The sequence below is a fragment of the Myotis daubentonii genome, chromosome 2 (genome assembly GCF_963259705.1).
Source record: "Myotis daubentonii chromosome 2, mMyoDau2.1, whole genome shotgun sequence".
Classification (NCBI taxonomy): Eukaryota; Metazoa; Chordata; class Mammalia; order Chiroptera; family Vespertilionidae; genus Myotis; species Myotis daubentonii.
In genome coordinates, this window is record NC_081841.1 from 41,625,629 (window position 1) to 41,650,897 (window position 25,269).

General features: G+C 38.5%; 1 protein-coding gene across 3 annotated transcripts in view; it reads right to left on the reverse strand.

Moving 5' to 3' along the window:
* Positions 1 to 25,269, reverse strand: part of CPNE8 (copine 8) — a 191,837-nt gene that overhangs the window by 155,620 nt on the left and 10,948 nt on the right. The window contains exons 2-3 of one of the 3 annotated variants that reach the window (XM_059682550.1): positions 7,706 to 7,746; positions 4,760 to 4,806 (exon numbers count right to left, since the gene is read on the reverse strand). In XM_059682550.1, the coding sequence (XP_059538533.1) occupies positions 4,760 to 4,806; positions 7,706 to 7,746 (88 nt within the window). Of the gene's footprint in view, positions 1 to 4,759; positions 4,807 to 7,705; positions 7,747 to 25,269 lie in introns of those variants that run through there. The other 2 variants (XM_059682551.1, XM_059682552.1) reach the window with 2 other exon arrangements.

The following is a 25,269-nucleotide window of genomic DNA, read 5'->3' on the forward strand; positions in this document are numbered from 1 at the left end:
TATCCTTTCACTTGTCTGATGCCAAATATCCTGAGAATAATTATCAAGGCTGTTCAAACCAGTCCTCCTCACGGTGAGGCACTTTGGCATATGAATTATTTTAAGCTGAAAGCAATCGAGACCCTGAGGGCTCAAGAGAACCTTTTCCCTCTCCTTTAAAGAATTTAAATAACGGCCCCAGCCCATTAAAAGAATTATCACCAGAAATAACTTTTTATGACCTGTCTACAGGACAGGGCAAACTTTTAATTATTGGCCAGGTGTGCTTCTTATCATCCTGCAATGACCTTCCTCACCTCTGAAGCACCGAGGTGCCTCACCTCATCCTTAGCTCAGAATGCCATATAGGCCTCATTTTACCTTTGTGTAGCTGAACCCCTTGGGTATGTTGGGTCTGTAACTCTCTCATGCATGTGGGGCTCCCATATGCACATTTGTAATTAAATTTGGACATTTTCTTTTGTTAATTTGCCTCTTGTCTATTTTATTATTAGACCAACCAGAAGAAGCTAGAAGGGTGGAGGAAAGCTCCCTGCCCCTCCTCCGTGCCCCCCCCCCCCACACACACACTTTATTATACTGAATTTTGCTATTATATTTTTTAAATATGTACAATACTTAAAAGATACTTGGGTGAACTGATGAGTACCCACTGAAAGGACAAAGCAGAAACATACTCCCCTCCCTCTCCCCTATCTTGCCTTGTAGGGCTGGGCCCTCAGCCCAAGCCCCCTCCTTTTCTGAGTGACCACAAGAATGCCGGTATTGACCTAACTCCCCCAACCACCACCTGAGTGGACCAATGAAGCTCCAGGAATGCAGCTAAGGTCCTGATAAGGCTATAGTGGGGGACGGCCCAAGCCTCAGAATGTGCTGGTCACTTCCTGACCTTTGTACTGTAAGACCCTGATGAAAAGCCCTGACCTAAATGACCAATCTCTGTAACCCACGTCACCCCCTAAGCCCACCCAAATAACTAGCCCTATATAACCTTTGTTCTCCTGGGACACGGTCTCTCGCCTTACCGCTGCGTCGGACAGAGGCTGGGAGCCAATCCTAGGATTGATTAATAAATAAAGACTCCTTGCTTTTGCATCGGAAGAGGCTCCCTGGTGGTGGATTATTGGGGACCCCGAACTCTGGGCACAACACCACCATAAAATCATAGACTTGGGAGGAAATTAGAGCCGATCAAGTGCAACTTGTTACCTGGTGAATCGGTCTAACACCTGTTTGAATGCAGGACAAACACTAGCGTCCAGGATACAGTTCTAAAAACCTGATCTACTGTGGGATACTCTAAATGTTACCAATGTTGCCCTAGCCGGCTTGGCTCAGTGGATAGATCGTCGGCCTGCGGACTGAAGGGTCCCAAGTTCGATTCCGGCCAAGGGCACATGCCTGGGTTGTGGGCTTGATCCCCAGTGGGGGGCGTGCAGGAGGCAGCTGATCAATGATTCTCTCTCATCATTGATGTTTCTCTCTCTCCTCCTCCTCTCCCTTCCTCTCTGAAATCAATAAAGAAATATATTTTTAAAAAAATAAAAATAAATGAAAAAATGTTACCAATGTCTTCTTCACAGTGGCCTATCTAAAGCCTCTTTGCCCTTCCATCCTTTGGGCCAAACTTTTTGTTTCCCTTTTTGTTTGTTTGTTTGTTTGTTTGTTTGTTTGAATGTCAAGTATAGCCCCATTTCTAAATGAAAATAAGAATTTGAGGATAATAATTATGACTATTCTATCCAGAATCTTTGTATTTTTCCGGTTACACATTCATTCATTGGTATGGCATAACTTCCATACCTTTCTTCAAGATGGTAGCCCTCCTTAAATACACACTTGGCATTTGAATGGTTGAAAAATAACATTCTAGGTTTGCTCACACCAAAGCAAAATACAATAGTGTTTGATTCAATGACATGAAATTGCCAATACAACCATTTTTGACCTACAAAAATGACAATTTCATATAGCTCGACATTAACAGCATTATCTTCCTTGATGTAAGCACGGCACATCCATCAATGAATCCTCAGATTGCATTAGCTTTTTAGCAGCTGTATAACATCACAGCTTTATATTAGGTTTGAGGCCAAGTAAATCCCTCAGGTCATTTTCCCATCAACTTGTGCAATGAATTTTACGGAATATATAATGCAGGAATTTACTTACCTGCCACTTACTAGTTTTATTATGCTTATGAAATTTTTTTGATCTCTTAGAGTTCCAATGTATCCGAAATCATATGGTGCTGACTATATGCCAGACACATAGTCATTATGGGTGGTTCACATTTCATCCTCAGAGCAACCACATGAGCTAGAATCATTATCTCATTCCCCATGTTACAGAGGGGGAAACAGAAACATTGAGACGACAGGTGCACTCTCTTAATCGCTCTATTACACCGGCGCTCAAAATAAGGAAACTGTCTTTCTCAAGTGGTTTGGGATAATTGAATAACATACATAGCGTATTTCATTTTTCCATCTCTTTCCTTTATCCAGCATGATCAATTAGCTGCTAAACGCAAGAGATTTTAGCTACAAAATGCTTGTCTCTTGCATCTGGCATTTCCTTTCTATTCTTGCAGATCATTCTCTAGTTCTTAACACTTTTAATTCTTTTGCAATTCTACTGAAATTGCCTCTTAACTGGCATTTCCCCATATTGTCCACCTGCCTTCCACTCACTCTATATGATTCTGCGTCCTATTTCTTGTCACTTTCTCAATTTCTACTTTGTTTGTATAACCCCATTTGAGTGTTATTGCCTCTTACTAGTACTTTCTATTCCTTCAAAAAGAAAAAATAAACAGGTGAAATATTGTTTCCTGTTTTTATTTTTATTTATTTATTTTATCCCATCACCATGTATCCCCCATAGACTCTCTTCCACCTCCACCCACCTCCCCTCACATCAGTCACCACACTATTGTTTGTAATTACACAATTTTCCCTTAAATAGTAGGCCTCCCTCTCCTATTGTCTTTCCTTCAGAGTCAAACCTTAAAGAGTAAGTATAAAGCTCCAAAGATCAATTTATAGAATGTCCTTCCATTAATAAAACCAAAACATAAAGGTTGGGATTAGAAAAGGGTTCTAGAAAGCAAGGTGGGCTAAGAGCAGAGGCTCTGATGCCAAATGGCCTGGGTTGAAATCTCTACTCTGTGTTTTACCACTGGGTAATTCTTGTCAAATCACCTAAGCTTCCTGCGCTTCCGTTTCCTGGGGGTAAAAAAGGATGAACATAATATCTACCCCTTAGGGCTGTTGTGAAAATTAAATCAGTCAATATATCTAAAGGGCTTACAACATTAGTCATTATTATTACAAAAGACTTTGTAAATTAAGGATCTCATTGCTTAAGCATCAGGAAAGTCTCATCGTTAGGCATTTGCTTTGGTCCAGATGCCTATCCCTGTACCTATGGATCTTATCTCAGTTCTTTATTGGCCCCTCAAGCAATGCTGTTTTCTAAACACCCCTGGTAAAGTAATGCTATTTTCTAAACACTCCTGACCTATGGTCAGTCAGCAGTTCCACCGCAATGTCCCAGGCCTTTGAGAAAATGAACTGTAGAGCAAATAACAAAAGGAAAGCATATCCCTCAGGAAAATAATCAAAGGAATAACTACAGGAACAAGAGAGAGGGACAGAGACTCATAAGAAAACAAAAGATAACATGGGTCTGAATAAAGGAGACGGCTTATCTGAGATATCTTTTATGAAAAAGAATTCATAACACTCAATAACCGATTAAATGAAGGAGGTGTAGGAAGAAAGTCAAGGATGGCTGCAAAAACTGCAGTTGGGTATTTTGGCTGGTGATGTCATCAGCTACATTTTGGAGGGAAGAAGCAAGCCTGGTGAGCTGACACTTGTATACGCAGAGTTTGACATAAATATCGAATCACCAGAAGCAATTACGTAAGAGAAACTGGTGCTCAGTATCCCACCTACCCATTATCAGTAGAGACATTTTTTGAATTGGTTTGCTCTCTCAGTTTCCAGGATAAATTATAATGATCTGCTCTTGCCCTCTCTCTCACGATTGAGACACATGGGTAAAATGGCTGGCTGCAAAGCAATCTGTGGCGACAAAGAGCACGGATTTCACCAGGGAAATCTCACCAGAAACTGTAACCTCATTAAAACAATGCACTAAATTCCTGGGGTAACCAGCAGCTACCAGCAGATGGAAAGGCCTTTTATTTGAATATGCTCCCCTCCCCTCCAGCATCCATGTTTGCATTGGAACCTAGACATGCATTAGAAAGTAAATGGACTAAAATAGAAATTCTGCCTCATTGCTTTTGCTTTACTAAACAAAGTATATTTGTATTAGGAAACTAAGTTTCTACTTTATTTTCAAATAATAAGTTGGCAGCAGGTGATAGTTGATATCACGCAGCACACTTAAACCACCCCCCCCTTAAAATGGTATTTTAGAAAATCAGCAGTGGACCTGCAAAAGTAAGACTTCAGTTACATAAGAATTGAAACACATTAAATTTACTTTTGACTGAGGAAAATACAAAGTTTCAAGACTAGAATATTCCACAGGAAAGTCATAAATGAGCCAAATATTCAGGATTATTAAAAATAAAACACAACGGTTACTTTCACAAAATGAAGCAGAAATTCATTTTGGATTTAAAAAGACTTAAAATAACTAAAACCAGGAAAGTATCATCCTCAAATTGTAACTTATACCCTGCCTTCCAGCACAGTGATTTTTTAAAAATTTTAATTCTTACCTCTCTCCATTCTTTATTTCCAACTCCTTGTATATATAAGACACAAACTACAAAAGATGAAAAACATATATATGTCATTTATAAAAATCAGATATGAATGCATCATTTATTTTTCTACTGTTCAAAAACAACACCAAAATTAATTCCTAATTCCCGGCCCTCCTCCTGCCAGAAAATTGCTAGTAAATCATTAAATGGCTGAATTTTTTTGTGTAAAGAAACAAAGAACAAACTATATCAGATCTTTAAAACTTAATTAGAGAGCTTGGCACATAAAAAAATATAATGATAATTTACTAATGTCGCTACATTATGCTACAGATGTAGATAACTTTTAAAACTATGGTTTGAGACATTTCAGTATGCTACTAGACATAAGTCAGAAGTTTTTCCTAAATACCTACTGTACTCAAAGCCATCACCGGAAGAACAACCTAGAACAAATTATACTGCCATCCTCAATAGAGTCATACCTCATTTTATTGTACTTTGTAGATATTGTATTTTTTTTTTTTTTACAATAAAAGGTTTGTGACAACCCTGTGTTAATCAAGACAATCGGTACCATTTCTCTAACAGCATTTGCTCACTTCGTGCCTCTGTGTCACATTTAGGTAATTCTCTCAATACTGCAAATATTTTCATTATTGTTATTTTGATTTTGGTGATCTGTGATCAGTGATCTTGGATGATGCTATTATAATTGCTTTGGGGTGACAATATAAGATGGCAAACTTAGTTGATAAATGTTGTGTGTGTTCTGACTGTTCCGCTGACCAGTCGTTCCCAGGCCTTTCTGCCTCTCCTTGGGCCTCCCTCTTCCCTGAGACACAACCAGACTGAAGTTAGGCCAATTGATAACCATACAATGGCCCCTAAATATTCAAGTGAAAGAAAGAGTTGTACGACTCTCACTTTAATCAAAAGCTAAAAATGATAAAGCTGAGTGAGGAAGGTCTATCAAAAGCCAAGACAGGCCCTAAACCTCTTCTGCCAGTTAGCCAAGTTGTAAATGCAAAAGGAAAAATTATTGAAGGAAATTAAAAGTGCTATTCCAGTGAACACACAAGTGATAAGAAAGCAAAACAGCCTTATTGCTGACATGGAGAAAGTTCTAGTGGTCTGGACAGATCAAATCAACCACAGCATTCCCTTAAGCCAAAGCCTAATCCAGAGCAAGGCCCTAACTCGCTTCAGTTCTCTGAAGACTGAGGGAGGTGAGGAAGCTGCAGAAGAATAGTCTGAAGCTAGCAGAGCTTGATTCATGAGGTTTCAGGAAAGAAAATGAACGCCTGGCTTTAAGGCTTCAAAAGGCAGGCTCATTCTCTTGTTAGGGGCTAAAGCAGCGGGTGATTTAAAGTTCAAGCCAATGCTCATTTACCATTCGGAAAATCCTGGGGCCCTTAGGAATTATGCTAAGTCTACAACAAAACCTAGATGACAGCACATCTGGTTACAACATGATTTACTGAATATTCTAAGCCCACTGTTGAGACCTACTGCTCAGACAAGAAAACATTCCTTTCAAAATATCACTGCTCATCCACACTACACGTGGTCATCCAAGAGCTCTGCTGGAGATATACGCTGAGGTTGTTGTTTTCATGCCTGCTAACACAACAGCCATTCTTCAGCCCACATATTAAGGGGTAATTTCAACTTTCAGGTCTTATTATTTAAGAAATATAGTTCATAAGGCTATCGCTGCCATAGAGAGCGATTCCTCTGTTGTATCTGGGTGAAACAAATGGAAATCCTCCTGAAAAGGATTCACCGTCTAGATGCCATTAAGAACTTCTTTGACTCATGGGGCAAGGGCAAAATATCAACATTAACAGGAGTTTGGAAGAAGCTGACTCCAGTCCTCACGGATGACTTTGAGGAGCGTGACTTCAGCGGAGGCAGTAACTGCAGATGGGGTGGAAATAGCCAGAGGGCTAGCATTAGAAGTAGAGTCTGAAGATGTGACTGAATTGCTGTGATCGTATCATAAAACTTTAACAGATGAGGAGTTGCTTCTCAAGACGAGCAAAGAAAGTGGTTTCTTGAGATGGAATCTACCCCTACTTAAATGTTTTAATTTACTATTTACCAACTATTTCTGAGTCATGGTGTCTGCTTTTAGGGGACAGAAGTATTATTTTAATTTGATTTCTGACTGTCAACCATAAAGAGAAGATGCAAATGGGAGATTAAGGGTTTGGGGTAAAGATTAAGGAATTACAAAAAAAGTCCCACTTACTTATCAAATGAGCTATAGAAAACTTAATACCCACAAATTATAATACCATTTCCCAATGAGTACCTCAAGAATTCTAACATCTGACAAAACCTTTCCCCTATAATTAACCCACATTTTTTCATACATTTGTGGATATGGAGAGCAGTTAGCTATCAACTTCTAAATAGTACACAATTTGTACTAACTGATTTATACATTAATTTGGCTGTTTTCTAATTCAAACTATCTTTTTTTATTTTACAAATTATCTCTGATTTTCAAAATCTCTATTTAGGCATCAAAAAATTCAGCTCATATAAGATGTTATATATTTCATGTAGTTATATATGCCTCATACACTACTTGTATTTACAAAAAAAAAAAGGAAGAGTATTACTCTGTGACTAAAACACTTAAACACATATGATTGTTTTTCAAATATGATTTCTGCCACATGGCCATAGCATGAGACTGTAGTTCAAAGGTGAACTGTCCTGCATCGGAGTCATCTGCACTTCCATCCTACTTTCAAAAAGCTGAGCAACTCCCTCTTTAGGTAGAGTACTGCCCAGGGAGATAAGCACACAGGGCCTGAGTCCATCCCCCTTCTTTCTTTCCAGGCTTTAAAACAAATATTTAAACAAAAATTATGAGTTCCATACAATTGTTGCAAAATCAGAAAGTAAAATAAATAGGATATCAAAAGCAAGTAAACAGATACTTACTTGGATCAGATTTAGAAAATGTGTCTCTGTCAAGAAGATTTCTGTTGAATAAAACAGAAAATGTTAGATGAATATAAGGCCAAAATATTTATATAAATATATACATATACATCTAATGCATATATATATATATATTGCATGTAATGTATTGCATATGTATATATAGTACACACACACAACCAAATAAAAACTCGCCACAGACCTGCCTGTATTTATTCAAAAGACATCACTGGAGTTTGGGAAGCCAGGGGGGTTTATTTGTTCAGCCTTGCACTGAAGTTAGCTGATAACAAGACTTGCCACAGTCTAAGATTAAAATCCTTTGAGAGAATTAACTTTTAGGTTTCCTTTTCGTCCTTCATTAATGAGTACATAGATACTCAAAAATGTTTCCTGAATTGAATCGTGAGTTGTTACTAATGCAAAAGTGTTTGGGATTCAGAGCATGTGATCACATCAGTCCCCGCCATTAGAAGGCAACAGTGAAGCACCATCTACTGCCGTGCCTGACATCAAGCCTGATGAGCTTTATGTCGCCATTATGGTTTGGAAATTGAAGATGGGTACGCACAGATCTTGCTTGAAGATTCTTCCCAGTAGAGGAAAAGATTAAAAAGGTAGACAAGGCCATTACTAGAACCTACTTGTTCTTTTTTTACAGATATTTCCACCTCTACAATAAAGATGGGTATTCAGAAAATGTCGCTATCTGGATTTCTCTGGTACTGGAATATCCTCTTAAACTCAATGAGTAGTAATGCAGCCCTTTATGCTCATAATAACGCTGAGGAATATAAAAAGGTTAAGTTCACTATGCTCTGATTAATAAGGCAGATAATTATTAGAAAAAAATATCTAAAACTTTTTTTTTTCTAAAAAGTCATCATTTGAAGCTATAACGTTGTCTAAAAAACTTGGTTGTCCAAAATGATGGCTTGAAGGTTCCAGAAGTTAAATTTGTACTCCATACTCATCCTTCACTAATTAGTACTAATTTGTAATTCATAAAGTATATTTCTATACTTAATACTTATAAGAATCCCATGTTTAAGCTGTCTTATTCCTCCAAAAGGACTATTACTTGTGTGCATTTATCTGTCTGCCCTTGCTATTTGAAAGGCCTCCTGTTTTCATATCAATCTGATATCCTTTTAGTTGTTTCTATTCCTAGAAAGAAGAGAAAATATCTGCCATATCTATATTTGGAATTAAATCAGATTCAAAAATCACTAGTCAGAAATCAAATTAAAATAATACTTCAGTCCCCTAAAAGCAGACACCATGACTCAGAAATAGTTGGTAAGTAGTAAATTAAAACATTTCCATTTGAGAAATTACTGTGATATATTTACAAAAACCAGTTCTCCACTTACGGAGAAATTCTCCAGCCCTTCCTGTGTTTCCAGTTTTTGCTAATTAAGTGTCCTAAGAAAATGTAATTCAACTTTCTCTCATAGTTCATTAATATCAAGGAGCAATGACAGAGGAAAACATTGCAGAGTGGTTGGGACTCAAAAACCATCTTATATGCTTATTTAAAAGAAAATAATTTGATTTTAACCACAAATGCAAAATAATGGGCTTCTAGCAACCAAAAGATAAATAGTCTTAATCGGAGACTTTACTGGTCACGTTGTTTCTTCCAGTCATTATGATCCATAAAACATAATGGTAAAGTCAAAAACAAAGAAACAAAAAATCTTAGCTCTTTTATATGAAGAGAAATAAAACTCTTCATCACGTAGTCCCTGAAATGTACAATTTAAATATCCCATTGCTGTCTGATGATAAATGTGATCTATTCTTTAGTCATATGAATGTAACAGGATCTCTGACTATACTTAATTTCCAAAGACTACATACCCAAACATATATAATTTGAAAAGTTTGGGAAAGGCAAGTATTCTTAAATAATATATATTTACTGCAAAATGCCAGTGATTGTCAAAATATGTCATCCAGGTTGGATTTATAAAAGGAATACAAGATTTTTACCTTCCCAAATTCTATTAGCAACAAAGCACACTCACACTAAGTAAAACGAGATAGGTATTGTTGCAAAGGCCGTTTCATCAGAAAACAAAGTATGCTGAGGCTCAGAGACACTGAGTAAATGAATAAGAGCACACAGCCCCGGACGGGATAATCCAGTGCAGCCAGCGCCTTCTGAATCTGATCGCCCTGTTTTTTACAAAATTCCACACCGTCTGGAGACGTCCAGAAGAAACAACTTATTTTCCTGTGAATGTTAGACATGCAGAAGGCCTCAAAAATATGAGCTACTAGAGTGTAAAATAAAATACATTCTAGTTCATGGACTGATCTGAAGTAGAGAGGCTGCCTACAGAATGAAGAGAAAGAACTAGGGTGGCCAAACATAACTGTTTTCAATAGAAAAATATTGTTGTTTTCCATTTGAGGCACTTTAAAAAAAATAGCGCTCGAGAGCGCAGGCACATACACACACACACACACACACACACACACACACACACACACTCCCTATCAGCTTTTATATAGGGAGACTACTCCTTCCCTCCAGTGGGGTGTCATCTGCTTGAGCTAGGATGCCTATAGCTTTATGCCTATAATTTTATAACATGTCAAACTTCACTAGGTGAAAAATCCTGACTGTGTCTTTCTAGGCTGTAAATCTAAATACAGCCCAAACAAAGAAGAGAACAAATTCCCGAAAAGAAATTATGAAAAAAATACAGCGTATAAGTTAGAAAATTCACCTGAAGAAATTTACAGTGTATGAGTTGGAAAACTATGATCTGTGAATTGCCTGGGTTGTTCTAGTAACCACTTACCCCCAAATGCCAATTAAAATGCCTGGACTGTGGACTTAAACAAGTTCAACTGAACTAGCTAAGGCTCCATCAATTCAACTCTAACCAGCATGAAGAAATACTCAGTTAATGGACACGGCGTGTCTTGTATGAAGCCTGGAATAGGAGTAGAGAAGCAAGAATTTAGTAACATCTCTCTAGGACCATCCAATAGAAAGGCTTCCCGAGTTCCCACCTTTCCTATCAATGCTCACAGGTATTAGTCCCTAATGACAGAGACCAACGCACCAGGCATCCTCTCTGAGCACAACAGTCAGCTCGCGCATCCAATAACCCTTCCTGCTCTGGTTTTATGCTCAAATCACCTTTCAATTTTAAAATAGTTTCTCATACAGTTATTAGCACAGAACTGCGCTAAGTGGCCAACAATGAATATTACAGTTGTCTTGACAATTCTATTTTTATTCTCAATTGGCATTCCAAGACCCACACGGATCAGCCAGTTAGCTCTTAAAATGATATCTCAGGTTGTCTTCCTCTACCTGGAAGTTAGCCGTTCTCTTTAAACTTCAGTGCAATTTTGCAAGTGATTTTCAAGCAAATAGTCTAGGCCTAAGATCTAACTGAGCACTTCCGAAGACACCATTAATATTAAAGACAAGGCCCCTTATTTCAAGAAACATAGATTTTACTAGGAAGACAAACTCACAGAAATAATTAAATAGCAATATCAGATGGTATATAAGAAAACAGTTTATTATGGGAAGAAGGAACAATAACCTAAAAACAAACGCAAATTGATTCAGCTACAACTTTAAAAAAAAAAAATAGGTACAATAGTTAACTCTTATTCCAACCATTTTCAAAAATATACCCAAGATCACACATTTTATAGGTATGTCTATATGATCAAAATAATTTAAACAGGGATCTAGCTCAAGTATCCTTTTCTTCTATATTTATATATAACAAGGCTTTATTGGTAGAAAATTAAAATGTCTAATTCTTACGTAAAATGAGCATAACAACATGGTCTATTAAGGTAAACGTGATTTGTCAGTTAAACTAATGTTGCAGGCCTGCTGCTAACTCCTCCCTACTTAGCAAATGACATCACCTAATAAATATCATTCTTCGATAATGTGGTAAATATAGAAGTTTTTTAAAATGCTTTAAAGAGAAAGCAAATATCATTATGCTAACAGATGCAATTTGAAAAAGAAAATATACTTGGTATATATTATGAATCTTAAACTGAATAATTTCAGATGAAAGGCAACCCTATTACTTGTGACCTTTTAAAGTGCTAATTTAACAAAACCTACACTATACTTGTTTTAGGGAATAAGTCCCCAAATTGAAGGTATGACGTGAGTTCCAGAAAGCAAGCTGAGACAACATGTAAAGGGCCTACGGCTGCACCTGGGTGGAATAGTTCTATTTATTCTTTTAATAAGAAAAAAGACATGGGTTATAAATAGAGCCAAACAAAATTGTTCTATTTAATATTCCACAGGAGCAAAAACATAGCCTATAAATAGAGTCAAAATATGTTTAATCACTTTACAAACATTGTCCAGCATAAACTTGCCCCGTGTGAACAGAGAACCACACCTCTGCATCATACAATTTCCCCTGATGATTGTTCTGTATCTATAAGAAAAATGATTCTGGGTTAAATCAAAATTTAGGAAATGATTAGGGGGCTTTTGTTTACATGTTATTCAGTGTAGTCTCAGGACCACTGACTACCGGCAAGGTGTTGACCAAGTCTCACTTGGCAACCGTGGAACCTAGCACAGGCTTGCACATGAGCAAGAAGGGCTCAACAAGCACCTCCTGAATGAATGAACGGGTTTCAGTATCCAAGCAAAAGCATCAGCTTTTTTTTTTTTTTTTAATATATTTTATTTATGTTTTACAGAGAGGAAGAGAGAGAGATAGAGAGCTAGAAACATCAATGAGAGAGAAATATCGATCAGCTGCCTCCTGCACACTCCCCACCGGAGACGTGCCCACAACCAAGGTACATGCCCTTGACCGGAATCGAACCTGGGACCCTTCAGTCCGCAGGCTGATGCTCTATCCACTGAGCCAAACCAGTTACGGCAGCATCAGCTTTTTACACGTGAAATATAGTGACGTGTATGATTAGGGAGGTGGCATTTAGAGCCTTTGCCCTAATAAGTAACCCATTAACTGAGAATACCTGAGAGTGGCTGCGTTACTGGGATTGGAAACAAGCCCTGTGTCACTGAGCCACCCTGCCCAGGGCCCTTACTTTGGGCATTATATTGCTTTATGGATTGGAATTTGAGAGTTCTTGGGGGGAGGGGAGGGATACGCATTTTTAAATACACATACACACAAAATGATTTTCAGGGATGTGTGTGTTTTTTAAATAAAAACAATGAAATCAAAACTTTTTTTTAACCAACTGAAAGGAAAATGATCAAATGTGGAAGTGATTTGAATGTAAAACTTAATCCCCTCATTTATTTATTCTTGATCTTATTCATTAAATAAACATTATCTCTGGAAACTTAGCATACAAATTTAAGGAAAAAATATTTTTCCTGAAACTACAATTTGTATGACAAGAGGAAACAGATTGTGTACAGGTAAAAAATCAAGCCTTAGAAATGAAAAAAAAAAAATGAAGTATTTTGAAACTGAAGCTCACTGCAAAGTCAAAGTCAGCTAGAATCTCAGATACCAAGTAATTCTGATGGATGGGGTCATTGGAAAGTACTTAACAAGATTATCTGGCTTTCAAGAAAATAATAGACTTTCAGATGTGAAATTGTACAAATAAACTAAAAATTCAGTTCAACAGCTTCCTCTCATAGCCTGAACATGCAAATAGAACTTTACCAGACATAATACATATTACCCCGCAAAAAACTGAGGATGAAATAAACTAAGATATTCTCAGATTTTGCTGAAATAGGATATTTAAAGTATTTCTTAATTAGTACTAGTGAGCTAAAAAGGTCAGTGATAAAAATAACAGTTTCAACGTAGGCGTGTGTTGAATTTGGTTTAGATCCTAAGAAAATTTGAGGGGAAGATAATTAATAGATAAAATATTTATGATTTTCTTGAGGTCTTCAACTATGATTGATATTCTTGAAAATTGCTTCAAAGGAAACCCAGGTATTTTGCAAAATCTGACATGTCAGAGTTCTGGTTTGCCTGAGCTAAAATAAATAGAACCCATTGGTTTCATTATTTTTAGATTAAAAAAAGGTACCGAACCAGTCCCTGATTTCTGCTGGAGAAACACAACATTTATGTTAACAAAACTGAGCAGGATAAAAAGAAACTGAGAACAGAATATGGGTCTCCTTAAAAACCTGAAACACGCATACAAAACTAACCTTACTATCTTTTCCTCCACGTTGTGGCCCCTCTATTCCTACCTCAGTGAAATGGCAACTGTGACCGGCAGAATAACGCCCCCCACCCCAAACATATTAGGTTCTAATCCCTCAAACCTATAAATATGACCTTATTTGGAGGAGGAGGAGGAGTCTTTGCAGATGTGATTAAATAACAGATCCAGAGACGAGAAATTAGATTATCCAGGATTATCTGAGTGGGCCTTAAATGCAATGATATATATCCTTTTAAAAAGACAGAGGGATGCCCTAACCGGTTTGGCTCAGTGGATAGAGCATCAGCCTGCGGACTTGCCAGAAGCCGGTCCATCCTTGCTGCTTGGCACAGTTGCTGCAGGGAAGAAACCTGGGACCTGGCGGATATGGCATACTGTTCTTAATATGTTTGCTCACCCTCTTAGCTTGGCGCTATGCGTTTTAACCAAGGTCACCTCTCCGAGAAAGGTTGTTTCCCCAGGTAGGGATTTTTCCCTGAAGAGAGGGAGGGAATAAAACCCCTTAACTAAATGCCAGGCGGGTAATCACTTTAACTATGAACAATCACCCTTAAGCTACATAATCTTTACTCCCTGGAATGGAGATAAGAAACGCCCTAACCTTTGGAATAGAAATTGACAGGATTAAAATCAACTGGTATAAATACAGATGTAACAAGACAATAAAAGACAGAACTTGGCTGGAGATCCTGGCTAGAGATCCTGACTAGCCTGCTGATCAACTGAACGCTGTCTATGTATCATTCCTTCTTTGCCAACTCCGTCCACACCTTTGGGGACCCCTGGACCTGCTGGGATTGGACCCCAACACGGACTGAAAGGTCCCAGGTTCAATTCCGGTCAAGGGCATGGACCTTGGTTGTGTGCACATCCCCAGTAGGGGGTGTGAAGGAGGCAGCTGGTGGATGTTTCCCTTTCATCGATGTTTCTAACTCTCTATTCCTCTCCCTTCCTCTCTGTAAAAAATCAATAAAATATACATTAAAAAAAAAAAAAGACAGAGGGAGCTTTGACACAGACAGAGGAGAAGACAGTGTGAACAGAGCAGAATGAGATTTCAGGTCTCTGCCCTGAAGACTGAAGTGATGTGGCCACAAGCCAACGTATGCCAGCAGGCACCAGAAGCTGTAAAAGGCAAGGAATGGATGAATTCTCCACTAGAGCTTCCAGAGGGGGAATGGCCCTACCAACACCGTGGTTTCTGCCAAGTGGCACAGATTTCAGACTTCTGGCCTCCAGCATAGTGAGAGAGTAGGTTCTGCTGTTTTAAGCCAACCAATTCGTGATAATTTATTACAACCACCACAGGAAACTAACACAGAAACACTGTCCATCCCACCTGTCTCCCAAGGGAGACCCCAGAGTCATCCTCCCTTTTTCTCTCTCCCTCTTCCCTAATGCGTCTCCCCACTTTGGCTTCTGATTCCAAGTCCCAACTACTTCCCAAACCTTAGAGCTCTTAACTGGTCTTCCCTTGGTCTCACCAAGATGCCTCCTGACCAAATGGCTCCCTTGAATAAAAACCCATTACCTTCAGAAACTCCAAATTCTTTAATATAGCACCAAATACCTGCCATATTCTCACCCTGGCTTTATCTCCAGCTGCACCTCTATCCATATTCCATATCATCTACACTCTGCTCTACACATGTCAGAGTTTTTGCAGTCCCTTAAACTAACATTGCCTCACAGTCCTGAGGCAATTTTACCCATAGCATTCCCTCGCTCTGAAATTTCCTCGCCAACCTCATTCCTGCTGGGAAATGTGAACCTTTTTCACTGTCTCCCCACTGCTGTGTCCCAGACAGGTAGAACTGATTACTCCCTCCATGCCCAACGGGAACCTATATCACAAATTCTGCACCTACTCATCATGTACTGAGCCAGGTGCCAGGTGCTGGGCTGAGCACTTTAAACAGATCATTCCATGGAACCCTCACATAATCCTAGCAGGTAGCAATTGTTATCAGAATCCATTTTGCAGATGAGGTATTAAAATTCAGAGGGGTTAAAGAAATTGGCCAAAGACAGAAGAATAGTAAATGGTCACAGTGCATTTTTGTAAATTTTTCATTGACTATTAATTTTTATTTTTGTATCTGTTATATTGACTACATTATTGAGAACAAAATGAAATGAGCTGCAAATAATGTCATCCTTCAGCATCACTTCAGAAGGTCTAGACTCTAGAGAATAAAATATAAAATAAAAATGAAAGCATTGTAAAGAGAAAAATTAAATTTTTACTTGCAGAAGATTTAACTTTGTATGTAGAAAAAAAATAGAATTAACTAATAAAATCTTTCAAAATTAGTAAGATAATTCAGTAAAGTGATTGGTGGCATGATGAATAGAAGAGTCTATAATCTGAGGGGTATCAACATTTACTAACTGTCCTATCCAATTCATACTTCTTGGCAGTTCTCTGTTGCCTTCCATTGCTGAAGTATGTGAGGGCTACACAGCTCTCTGTCACAACAACCTCACTCCCGAATCCTATATGATGCCATGAAAGCAAGTCTCAGACCAAACTCTGCCAACTGGAACTCAAAACAGTCATGCAATAAGCTCTACGAATTTAATCAAGCCCCAGCTCTCTTTGCTTTCAGAAACAGCACCTATAGGCAGATGCCACAATATTCTGGTGACATCAAAGAAGGAAATTCATGATGAAAATATGGAGATGTTTTATGGAGCCCAGAGTCAGGAACATAAATGACCTTATGGGAAGAACTAAACAAGAACAGAACCACAAAGACCCGGTAAATCAACGAGAGACCACACTGTGAGGCAATGAGCAGGGCTGCAGGGACAGCAGGCAGCTAGTCCATGGGGCAGGCCCTGCAGCAAAAAGGCATTACTGCAATTCCCCAGTGGCACTCAACACGGGCATTTGAACAACAGCAGTGAGGGCTCTGTGGGTGCAGCAGAGAAAGGAGGAGGGATTTCCCCGGATGGAAGCTGAGGTCATTCGCTCAGAGAGGAGCACTGCAGTTCCTGCCCTCCAGGCAGGGGGCGCCAGACTTTCAGAGAGGAAGCCAGGTTCCAGTATTACTATCTGGAAAAACCTGTGCCCATTTTCCCTAGTCATCAAAACATGGATATAAATGATACAAATGGATAAATGGATAAAATGGGAATAAATGATACCTGCTTTTTATATATGCCTACATAAATGCACAGAGAGGTATCTAATTGGTATGATCCATCACTGGGTTGAATTTGGGATGATTTGAATGGTCTCCTTTCTCCTTTTCAACATTGTTTGGCTTGTTTCTTTGTGTGTTTTTACAATGAGCATGTAGCACTTTTGTAACAATTATTATAAGGTTTTTATTAGAGAGCCTTCACTATCTTCAGGATGTCGGTCCATTATTTTTCAACTATTTCTGTTGAATGCCAGTATAAAAATAAAGAGTTCCTGCCCTAACTGGTTTGGCTCAGTGGATAGAGCATCGGCCTGCGGACTCAAGGGTCCCAGGTTCGATTCCGGTCAAGGGCATGTACCTTAGTTGCGGGCACATCCCCAGTGGGGAGTGTGCAGGAGGCAGCTGATCGATGTTTCTCTCTCATCGATGTTTCTAACTCTCTATCCCTCTTCCTTCCTCTCTGTAAAAAAATCAATCAAATATATTTTTTTTAAAAAAAGAGTTCCTTGCTAAGTGATAGGAACTTTCTTCACACTTTATGATATCATAGCATACAATCCCCATAGCAACTATATGAGAAGGAATTTCTATCTTCATTTATAAACCAAAGCACAGAGAGATTAACTCTCAGCTGAATGCTCATTGTTGGTAATATATGGAGCTGGAGTTTAAATCCAGATGTTTCCATCTCTGAATTTGTGCTCTGCTCCTTAATACATTACACCATTACACTAATTAAGTTACAATTCTTGAGATTGTGAATCATTATTTTCCTCAGTCCCTCCTCCTGCCTACTCTAAAAGTAACCACTTTTAGCTCACTTGCTAACAGCAAAGTGGGCAATAAGCTTGCACCTATTTCAAACGATTAGCCCTATTAGCAGTCTTTCAGAATTTATTACTTCTCCCAGAGTCAATGCATATTTGTAGGTGACAATCACTGACCAAAAACCAAGAGCTGATGACTGTGATGGATCTACCCCAAGGTAAAAAACTGAAGGCTGACTACTCTGCTCAACATCAGCTCAGATGTCTTCCAAGCACCACTCCCAAAACATGTTGATCATAGGACTAGGTTTTCTGCTTCTCTACTATAGGATGTCCCAAAATTCACACAAGATTTGAATTTTGCGTGAGCATTAACAACAAAAATAAAAGCCTAATTTTACTTGGTTTATTGAATCAGATTCTAATATCTGTTGCCCTTTGATTTCAATCCCTTCAATGTGATAAGCATTACCAAGTACCAATTATGGCCCAGGAGCAAGGACAATGAAGGCCAATGAAGACCACGGCTTTGTGTATGTGCCAGCAAAGCCGTGGAGGCCATTTACCCGATGTGCAATTCCATACATAACCCTATACTGTATACTTTATAAATCAATAAAAAATTTACAATTTTTAATTATAAACCTGTGTTTTCTATCAAAATTACTTCTGGCGTGAATTTTGGGACACCCTATAGCTGTTGCGCAATATACTGCTTCAATATGGGGAAAAAGTCATAGGTCTCCAGGCTCAATATCTGTAAAGAAAATCTTTATCTATATGCAGGGTTGTCTGGAATCAGCTTCCTTTAAGATTTATCAATCAATACACAGGCTATACCAGTGAGAAAAACACTATACCTATAAAGATAAGGCTAGGTTGGCAGGGTTTGGTTTGGTTTTGTCCTCCATATTTTAAGTAATACCTTCTGTAATTTCTTTAGATCACTAACCACTGAATAATTCAAATATCTGTAAGAGCCCTCTGAGCTTTGCAGGATCAACAACAGAATTTAAAGAGAAGGAATTAATCTGAAAAGGCAAGCACAAATGACCAACCAGCTGAGATGGAGAGATTGAAAACAGTTTTCTAACATGCATCTGCTATCCTTGTTACAAACGATTAGGACAGGAATTTGTCCCTGACTCAAAAATACTCACCTAGGTCCAAAAATAAAAAGTAATAATAAAATAGCAGAGTGAAATAGGCATAGGCCATTGTTTAGCCATGTCACCTTCATCCTGCCTTTATAAAATTGTTTATTTTTTCAAGACATTTGATATTACACTCTTCCCTGTATTTATGCCTTCAGTCATGTTCAACTTTCTAAGATGTTCGACTTTCCTTTTTACAACTATACATTGAATTAATAATTGTTAAGCACTTCCTACATGCAAACCATTGGATTAGGTACAAAGCTGAAACAGGTGAACAAGACCCAGGTCCTGCCCTATGGGAATTTATCATTTAATAATTATCTAATCCTTTCAAATGTTTATTCAACAAGCACTAAGCTACTAAGTGACAGAAAAAAAGGAGTGGTGTTGAAAACTGTGATATACACACATGGGCTCTGGCCCCAGATTATTTATATTCCATTAACGGGACAGATTTGTAAACAAATATGTGCAGCAAAATAGGGAATGTGTATAATAAATTCATCACAGATTACAGGAAAGGAGGGAGAGGCAATTCCATCTGAAGAATCAGGCAAAGTCTTCACAGTGAGAATGATGCTTGAACTATCAGTAAAGTCTATCGAGTCAGATAACAAAGGAAAGCAAAATGATTCCCACAGGAACCAAGGCTTGAGCATCATGGTTCCCTCAGGAAATGCAGGTGGACGGAATGGCTTAGTGTTCAGGACACAGCTTGGAGAGGACAGTAGGGAGAGAGAGGGTGGCATGACATGGAGACAATGAAAGAGAACAGGCTTGAAAAGCCAGGTCAGGGTTTGGAAGATTCTCGCAGACTTATTACAGAGGCAATAAAAGGATTTGTAACGAAGGTAAAAGTATGACAGCATTTACCCTTTTTTGCCCTAGCCGGTTTGGCTCAGTGGATAGAGCATCTGCCTATGGACTGAAGGATCCCAGGTTCAACTCCAGTCAAGGGCACATGCCTGGGTTGTGGGCTCGATCCCCAAAAGGGGGTGTGCAGGAGGCAGCCGATCAATGATTCTCTCTCATCATTGATGTTTCTATCTCTCTCTCCCTCTCCCTTTCTCTCTGAAATCAATAAAAATTAAAAAGAGAGAGAGAGTATGCCAATATTTGCTTTTTTTGAACAGATAGACCACTGTATAGGATTCATGGCAGGGAGAAGGTTTGCCCAGAGCAAGTGTGAGGTTGAAAGGTCCAATAATCATGTGCGATGGTCTCTGCTGGAGTCAGACAGGCCAGTCAGAAGCAGAGTGGTCCACTACGTTAAAGAGACAATGGAGAAGTGAAAGTGGGAGATCAGGGATTGAGACTTAACTGGCAGAAAGTCTGTTTGGGTAGAGAAAATGGTGGAGAGGGCTTACTTATTCCCTGGGCGGGAAGCAAACTGGAATTTCAGGAGTGCCCATATGTGGTTTGAAAAATCTCTGATGCAATTCTGAGACGATGATAATCCTCGTTTAGAATAGCTGGTTTAGACCATGACCCTAAAATGAACGTGACACAACCACATAATCATTTCATTTTTTAAATTACAGCCTATTCTGTGTGTGCTGGAAATGTTCACCAAACATCATTAGCAGCAGCCTGTGTTACACTAATTCACCCATTCATTGTCTTCACTGAAACGAAATGGTTTTATAAATTTGGTTTTTTTCTCATTTTATTGTTAAACCACTATTGAGGTCAGTCTCTTGAAAGATCTGATGTAATCAGGCAGGGGGACATTTTAGGTTAAATATAATCAACTGAGCACGGAGGTACTTTCGCTGTGTTTCAAGCACTTGAGAAATTATTTCGGCAATCCAACAAATTAGCATAACCAGATCAATGTAAGAAATGATGTGTGATGGATAGTGACTTGACTTAAATAAACATGCTCATATGTTACTTGTGCACATGAAAACAAGTTCTGGCTCCCCTCCCCCCTTTTTCTACAGAAAGCAGTTTCCTCTTCCATCTTCCCTTTCTCCACAGTTGTTTTTTGTTGTTGTTTGTTTTGTGTGGTTTTTTTTTTAGTTGAATTTCAGCTTTTCTAAAATTTAACACTGTGTGGCTCCAAGTTAAAATTGGTGAAACAAATACACAGGGAAAGCACATTAGCAAATAAATACCTATTACTTCTTAAAGAGTCCAGGCCACCAAACAGCTCTTCTTATCCTAGATTATGCCCAAATGAAAGCATAATGTCCTGTTGCCCTTTATGAGTTCAGCCCACCAAGTAATTTATTACAAACATCTTTCCCAAAGACAAAAATCTTCATTTGGTTACAGATATGTTCATTTATTTCCCTACTTAAAAATGTTATTTATGATATCATACATATAAATTCTATTACTTCTCTCTCTTTTTGCATAGTATTCATCCAAAATTAAATAAAAAAGTTTTCAGTAATAAGAAAATTCTAAGTGTCTTTGCTATGCTTGACGACAAAGTGAATTTGAAATTATTTGTTTCTCATTTCTTCAAATAAAAATGTATATAGCCCTGGCAGTGTTCTCAGTGGTTAGGGCATTGACCCCAGCACCAAAGGGGGTCATAGGTTCAATTTCTGGTCAAGGGTTGCAGGTTGGATCCCCTGCCCAGGTCAGGGCGAGTGTGGATACAACCAACTGATATGTCTCTCTCCTCTCTCTCTCTCTCTCTCTCTCTCTCTCTCTCTCTCTCTCTCTGTCTCTCCCCTTCCCTCCCTCCCTCCTCCTTTTCACTTTCTAAAAATCTAAAACAAAACTTTGTATAAAGTACTTTAATAAATCTTAGTTTATAAACGAAGATCAAAATATTATGTTTTACTAAATTGAACTAGAAAGTGAGTCATTTTAATGCTCTGTGTATGTAAACTAATATTTTTAAGGTTATAGGCATACACAGATTCATGGATGTCTAGATTCTTTCTACCAATCTTTCCATCAGGCAGCAAACATTTATCGAAAACTTCTATGTGCAAAGCACACAATTTTTGTGAAAATCAATGATAAAGCAAATATGCATTCTTAGAGTTGGTGGGAGAGACAGACATGCAGAAACCAAAATAATTATAAGCAGAAGAAAATAAAAGGATAAGAATTGTGGTGTAGGAACTCAAAAAAAGGAACAATCCATTCCACTTCAAGAAAGCATCAACAATAGTAGAAAGTGAGAGTCCACACAAGACACTTGGAGATTAGCAAAGTACTCCACGTCTGAGAGGAGCCTGGAGGAGGCTGCGTGGGCGGGAGAGGAAAGACCCTGAACATCATATTGCTGAACACCTTGGTGAGGCGAAACATTGAAAGTTTCTGCAAAAGGAAAAATTACACAATTCAACCTTTGTTTAGGAAAATAACTACACAATATGTGAAAAACAGACCAAAGAAGGGAATTCTGGAGTCATGGAAAATATTCTAGTAGTCCAGGGGAAAGGAACAACTTCCTGAATAAGAGTGATGGCAGCAGGAATGGAAAGGAAGCAACAAACACATTGGAGACAGGAGTATAAGTTTCAGTGCCTCATCAGTCACTGTAAGTTAAAGATTGCAACTATTAAAAATAACAGCATACACGCCACATCGTATTAGTTTGCTTTATTTTAAAAGTCCACTAGCCCTCGCGGGTTTGGCTCACTGTATAAAGCCCCGGCCTGCAGACCAAAGGGTCCCGGGTTCTATTCCAGTCAAGGGCACGTACTTTGGTTGCAGACTCCTCCCAGGCCCAGGTGCTGGTCAGGGTGTGTGCAGGAGGCAACCAATTGATGTGTTTCTCTCACATTGATATTTCTGTCTGTCTTTCTCTCTCTCTTCCACTCTCTCTGAAAATCAATGGAAAAATAGCCTCAGGTGAGGATTTAAATAAATAAATAAATAAATAGCACCTTTAAAAAAATAAAAAATAAAAATAGACGTCACCCATAATACTCTTTCCCACAAAGGCCAAATGTCTCCTAAGAATTCTTCCAGGTACTACTTTAGGAGCCGGCATTTAGTGACAGCTAATCATTTAACACAAGATTGGGCCCATTTACCATCTCTATTATAAGCTATACTAGAGGCCCGGTGCACAAAATTCTTGCACTGGAGTGGGGGGTCCCTCAGCCCAGCCTGCACCCTCTCACAGTCCGGGACCCCTTGGGGGATGTCCACCTGCCGGCAGTCAGACATCCCACTCACAGTCTGGGGCTCTTGTAATCTGGGACCCCTCGTTCCTTACCACCCGCCTGCAACAGAGGTGGGAGAGGTTCCTGCCACCACCGCTGTGCTCACCAGCCGTGAGCCTGGCTTCTGGCTGAGTGGCGCTCCCCCTGTGGGAGCACACTGACCACCTGGGGCAGTTCCTGCATTAAGTGTCTGCCCCCTGGTGGTCAGTGCACGTCATAACGACTGGTCGTTCCACCATTTGGGCGATTTGCATATTAGCCTTTTATTATATAGGATGTCATAGAGATATAAATTGTGAAAACATAGTAAACACAGTACAAGAGTAAATTATAAGTAAGACACAGATATCTAATAATATCAAAAGTTTGTTTTCAGGGTGAAGAAAGCTAGCTATAGATCCCTATTGACAGGAAAAACTAGAGCAGCAACAGCAGAACACCTCTGATATCCCTTTGGGAGAATATTAAGTGAAATGAGAACTTTGAAGTAGGAAGTGGTTGACATTAGTAATAATGTACCTTAATATCCCTTGATGTTTCTATCCATCTCTCCCTCTCCCTTTCTCTCTCTGAAATCAATAAAAACATATTTTTTTAAAAAACTGAGACACCAGCCTGGCCAGTGTGACTCAGTGGTTGAGCATCCACCCATGAACCAAGAGGCTGATCCCCATGGAGGTGGCCAATGGATGGTTCTTTCTCATTGTTGCTTCTATCTCTCTCTCCCTATCACTTCCTCTCTCTCCAAAAATCAATTAAAAAAACAAATTTTAAAAAATTTAAAAAAAAACAAAAACCCAGACATTAGAATTAGGGCCTAAGTTTTCAATGTATTGACAATCACAAATTTTCCTTAAATCAGAACATCTTTTCAATTTATTTCAAGGTTCTAATAAGCTCTAAGTAACCTCCCAGGTCCTCTAGACCAGGGACTCAACCTTTCATAGGAACTCGTGCCCAGAGAAGTGGAGGGATCGTCAATCGTTACAGAGCCAGTGTCAGGAACAGAATGAAACCGTGGGGTTTCCACTGTACTTTGCTGGCATGTTCCATAAGGAAGCAAGAAGTCAAATAAATGCCATTCAAAGGACAAAATGATTTAAGTGAAACAAAGAATTTAAAACCACTTAATTTAAATTGTGAGACAAATTTTGAGTTAAAAAAAAATCAATCATCTTTTAGCTAGTATATTTTAAACTTCTCTCCAAAAATAGTCTCTAACTTCACTAATTTAAATTATCAATTAAGACCAACATTCACTAACAACTTAATATATGTCTCCTTTTCCCAATGCCTACAAAGAGGCTTTGGATGAACCCAATGGCATGGAAATCAACTGCAGTCTAACTTCTAATATTGCCGCTTCTGCAATTAATTTGAAAGTTGAGATATCAAGATAAGCCAGACAGTGAGCTGTCTCTAAAATAGGTAACTTAGCAGGTTATAAAGGGTCAATGAGAGAAAAAAAAGGGGATATATGCAATACTTCCAACAATAAATACTTTTAAAAGGAAAAATAAAATATGTAATTTAATGGGATTAGCAAATAAAGTTATTATTCTGTATGTTCTCAGATATCACTTAATCTCACTCATTTGCTTTTACTCCACTAAGTCTTTGCTTTATAGCTGGAAAACATAAAAATCTGTTGAAGACATCAAAGAAGAATGATTGAGCTTTTAATTATGGAGAGAACCACAAAGAATATGATACTCCGTTTAGGAATACATTAAGGTTTTTTTAAGAAAAGGTCTGTAAGAATGCACACAGAGTTATACACATTGAGATGATGCACTAACAAGGATCTGTGGGCAGTGAGAAGCCAATTTCTCAAAATGATTTTAAAAGCACTACTGTGCTAAGTAAAGCTGAGAAATGTGTTGGTTTCAACTAGTTATGGTTGATTATAATCATATCTGGTCCATTACACTCTCTGACATTTGTGATCATTTTTAATAAAATTAATGTCATTTATTACATATAGAGAGATCAAGAGAGTAGCTAATTAGCAAAGTAGAAAATACTGACTTTATCAAATTCATGTCACAATTCACATAGAGTACTGTAGTGATATTTCACTACCAAAGTAACTACTTTATTTACATGGAATTCTGAAGAACACATTTGTCATAGGAATATATTTGAACATATTTGAAAGGAAAACTT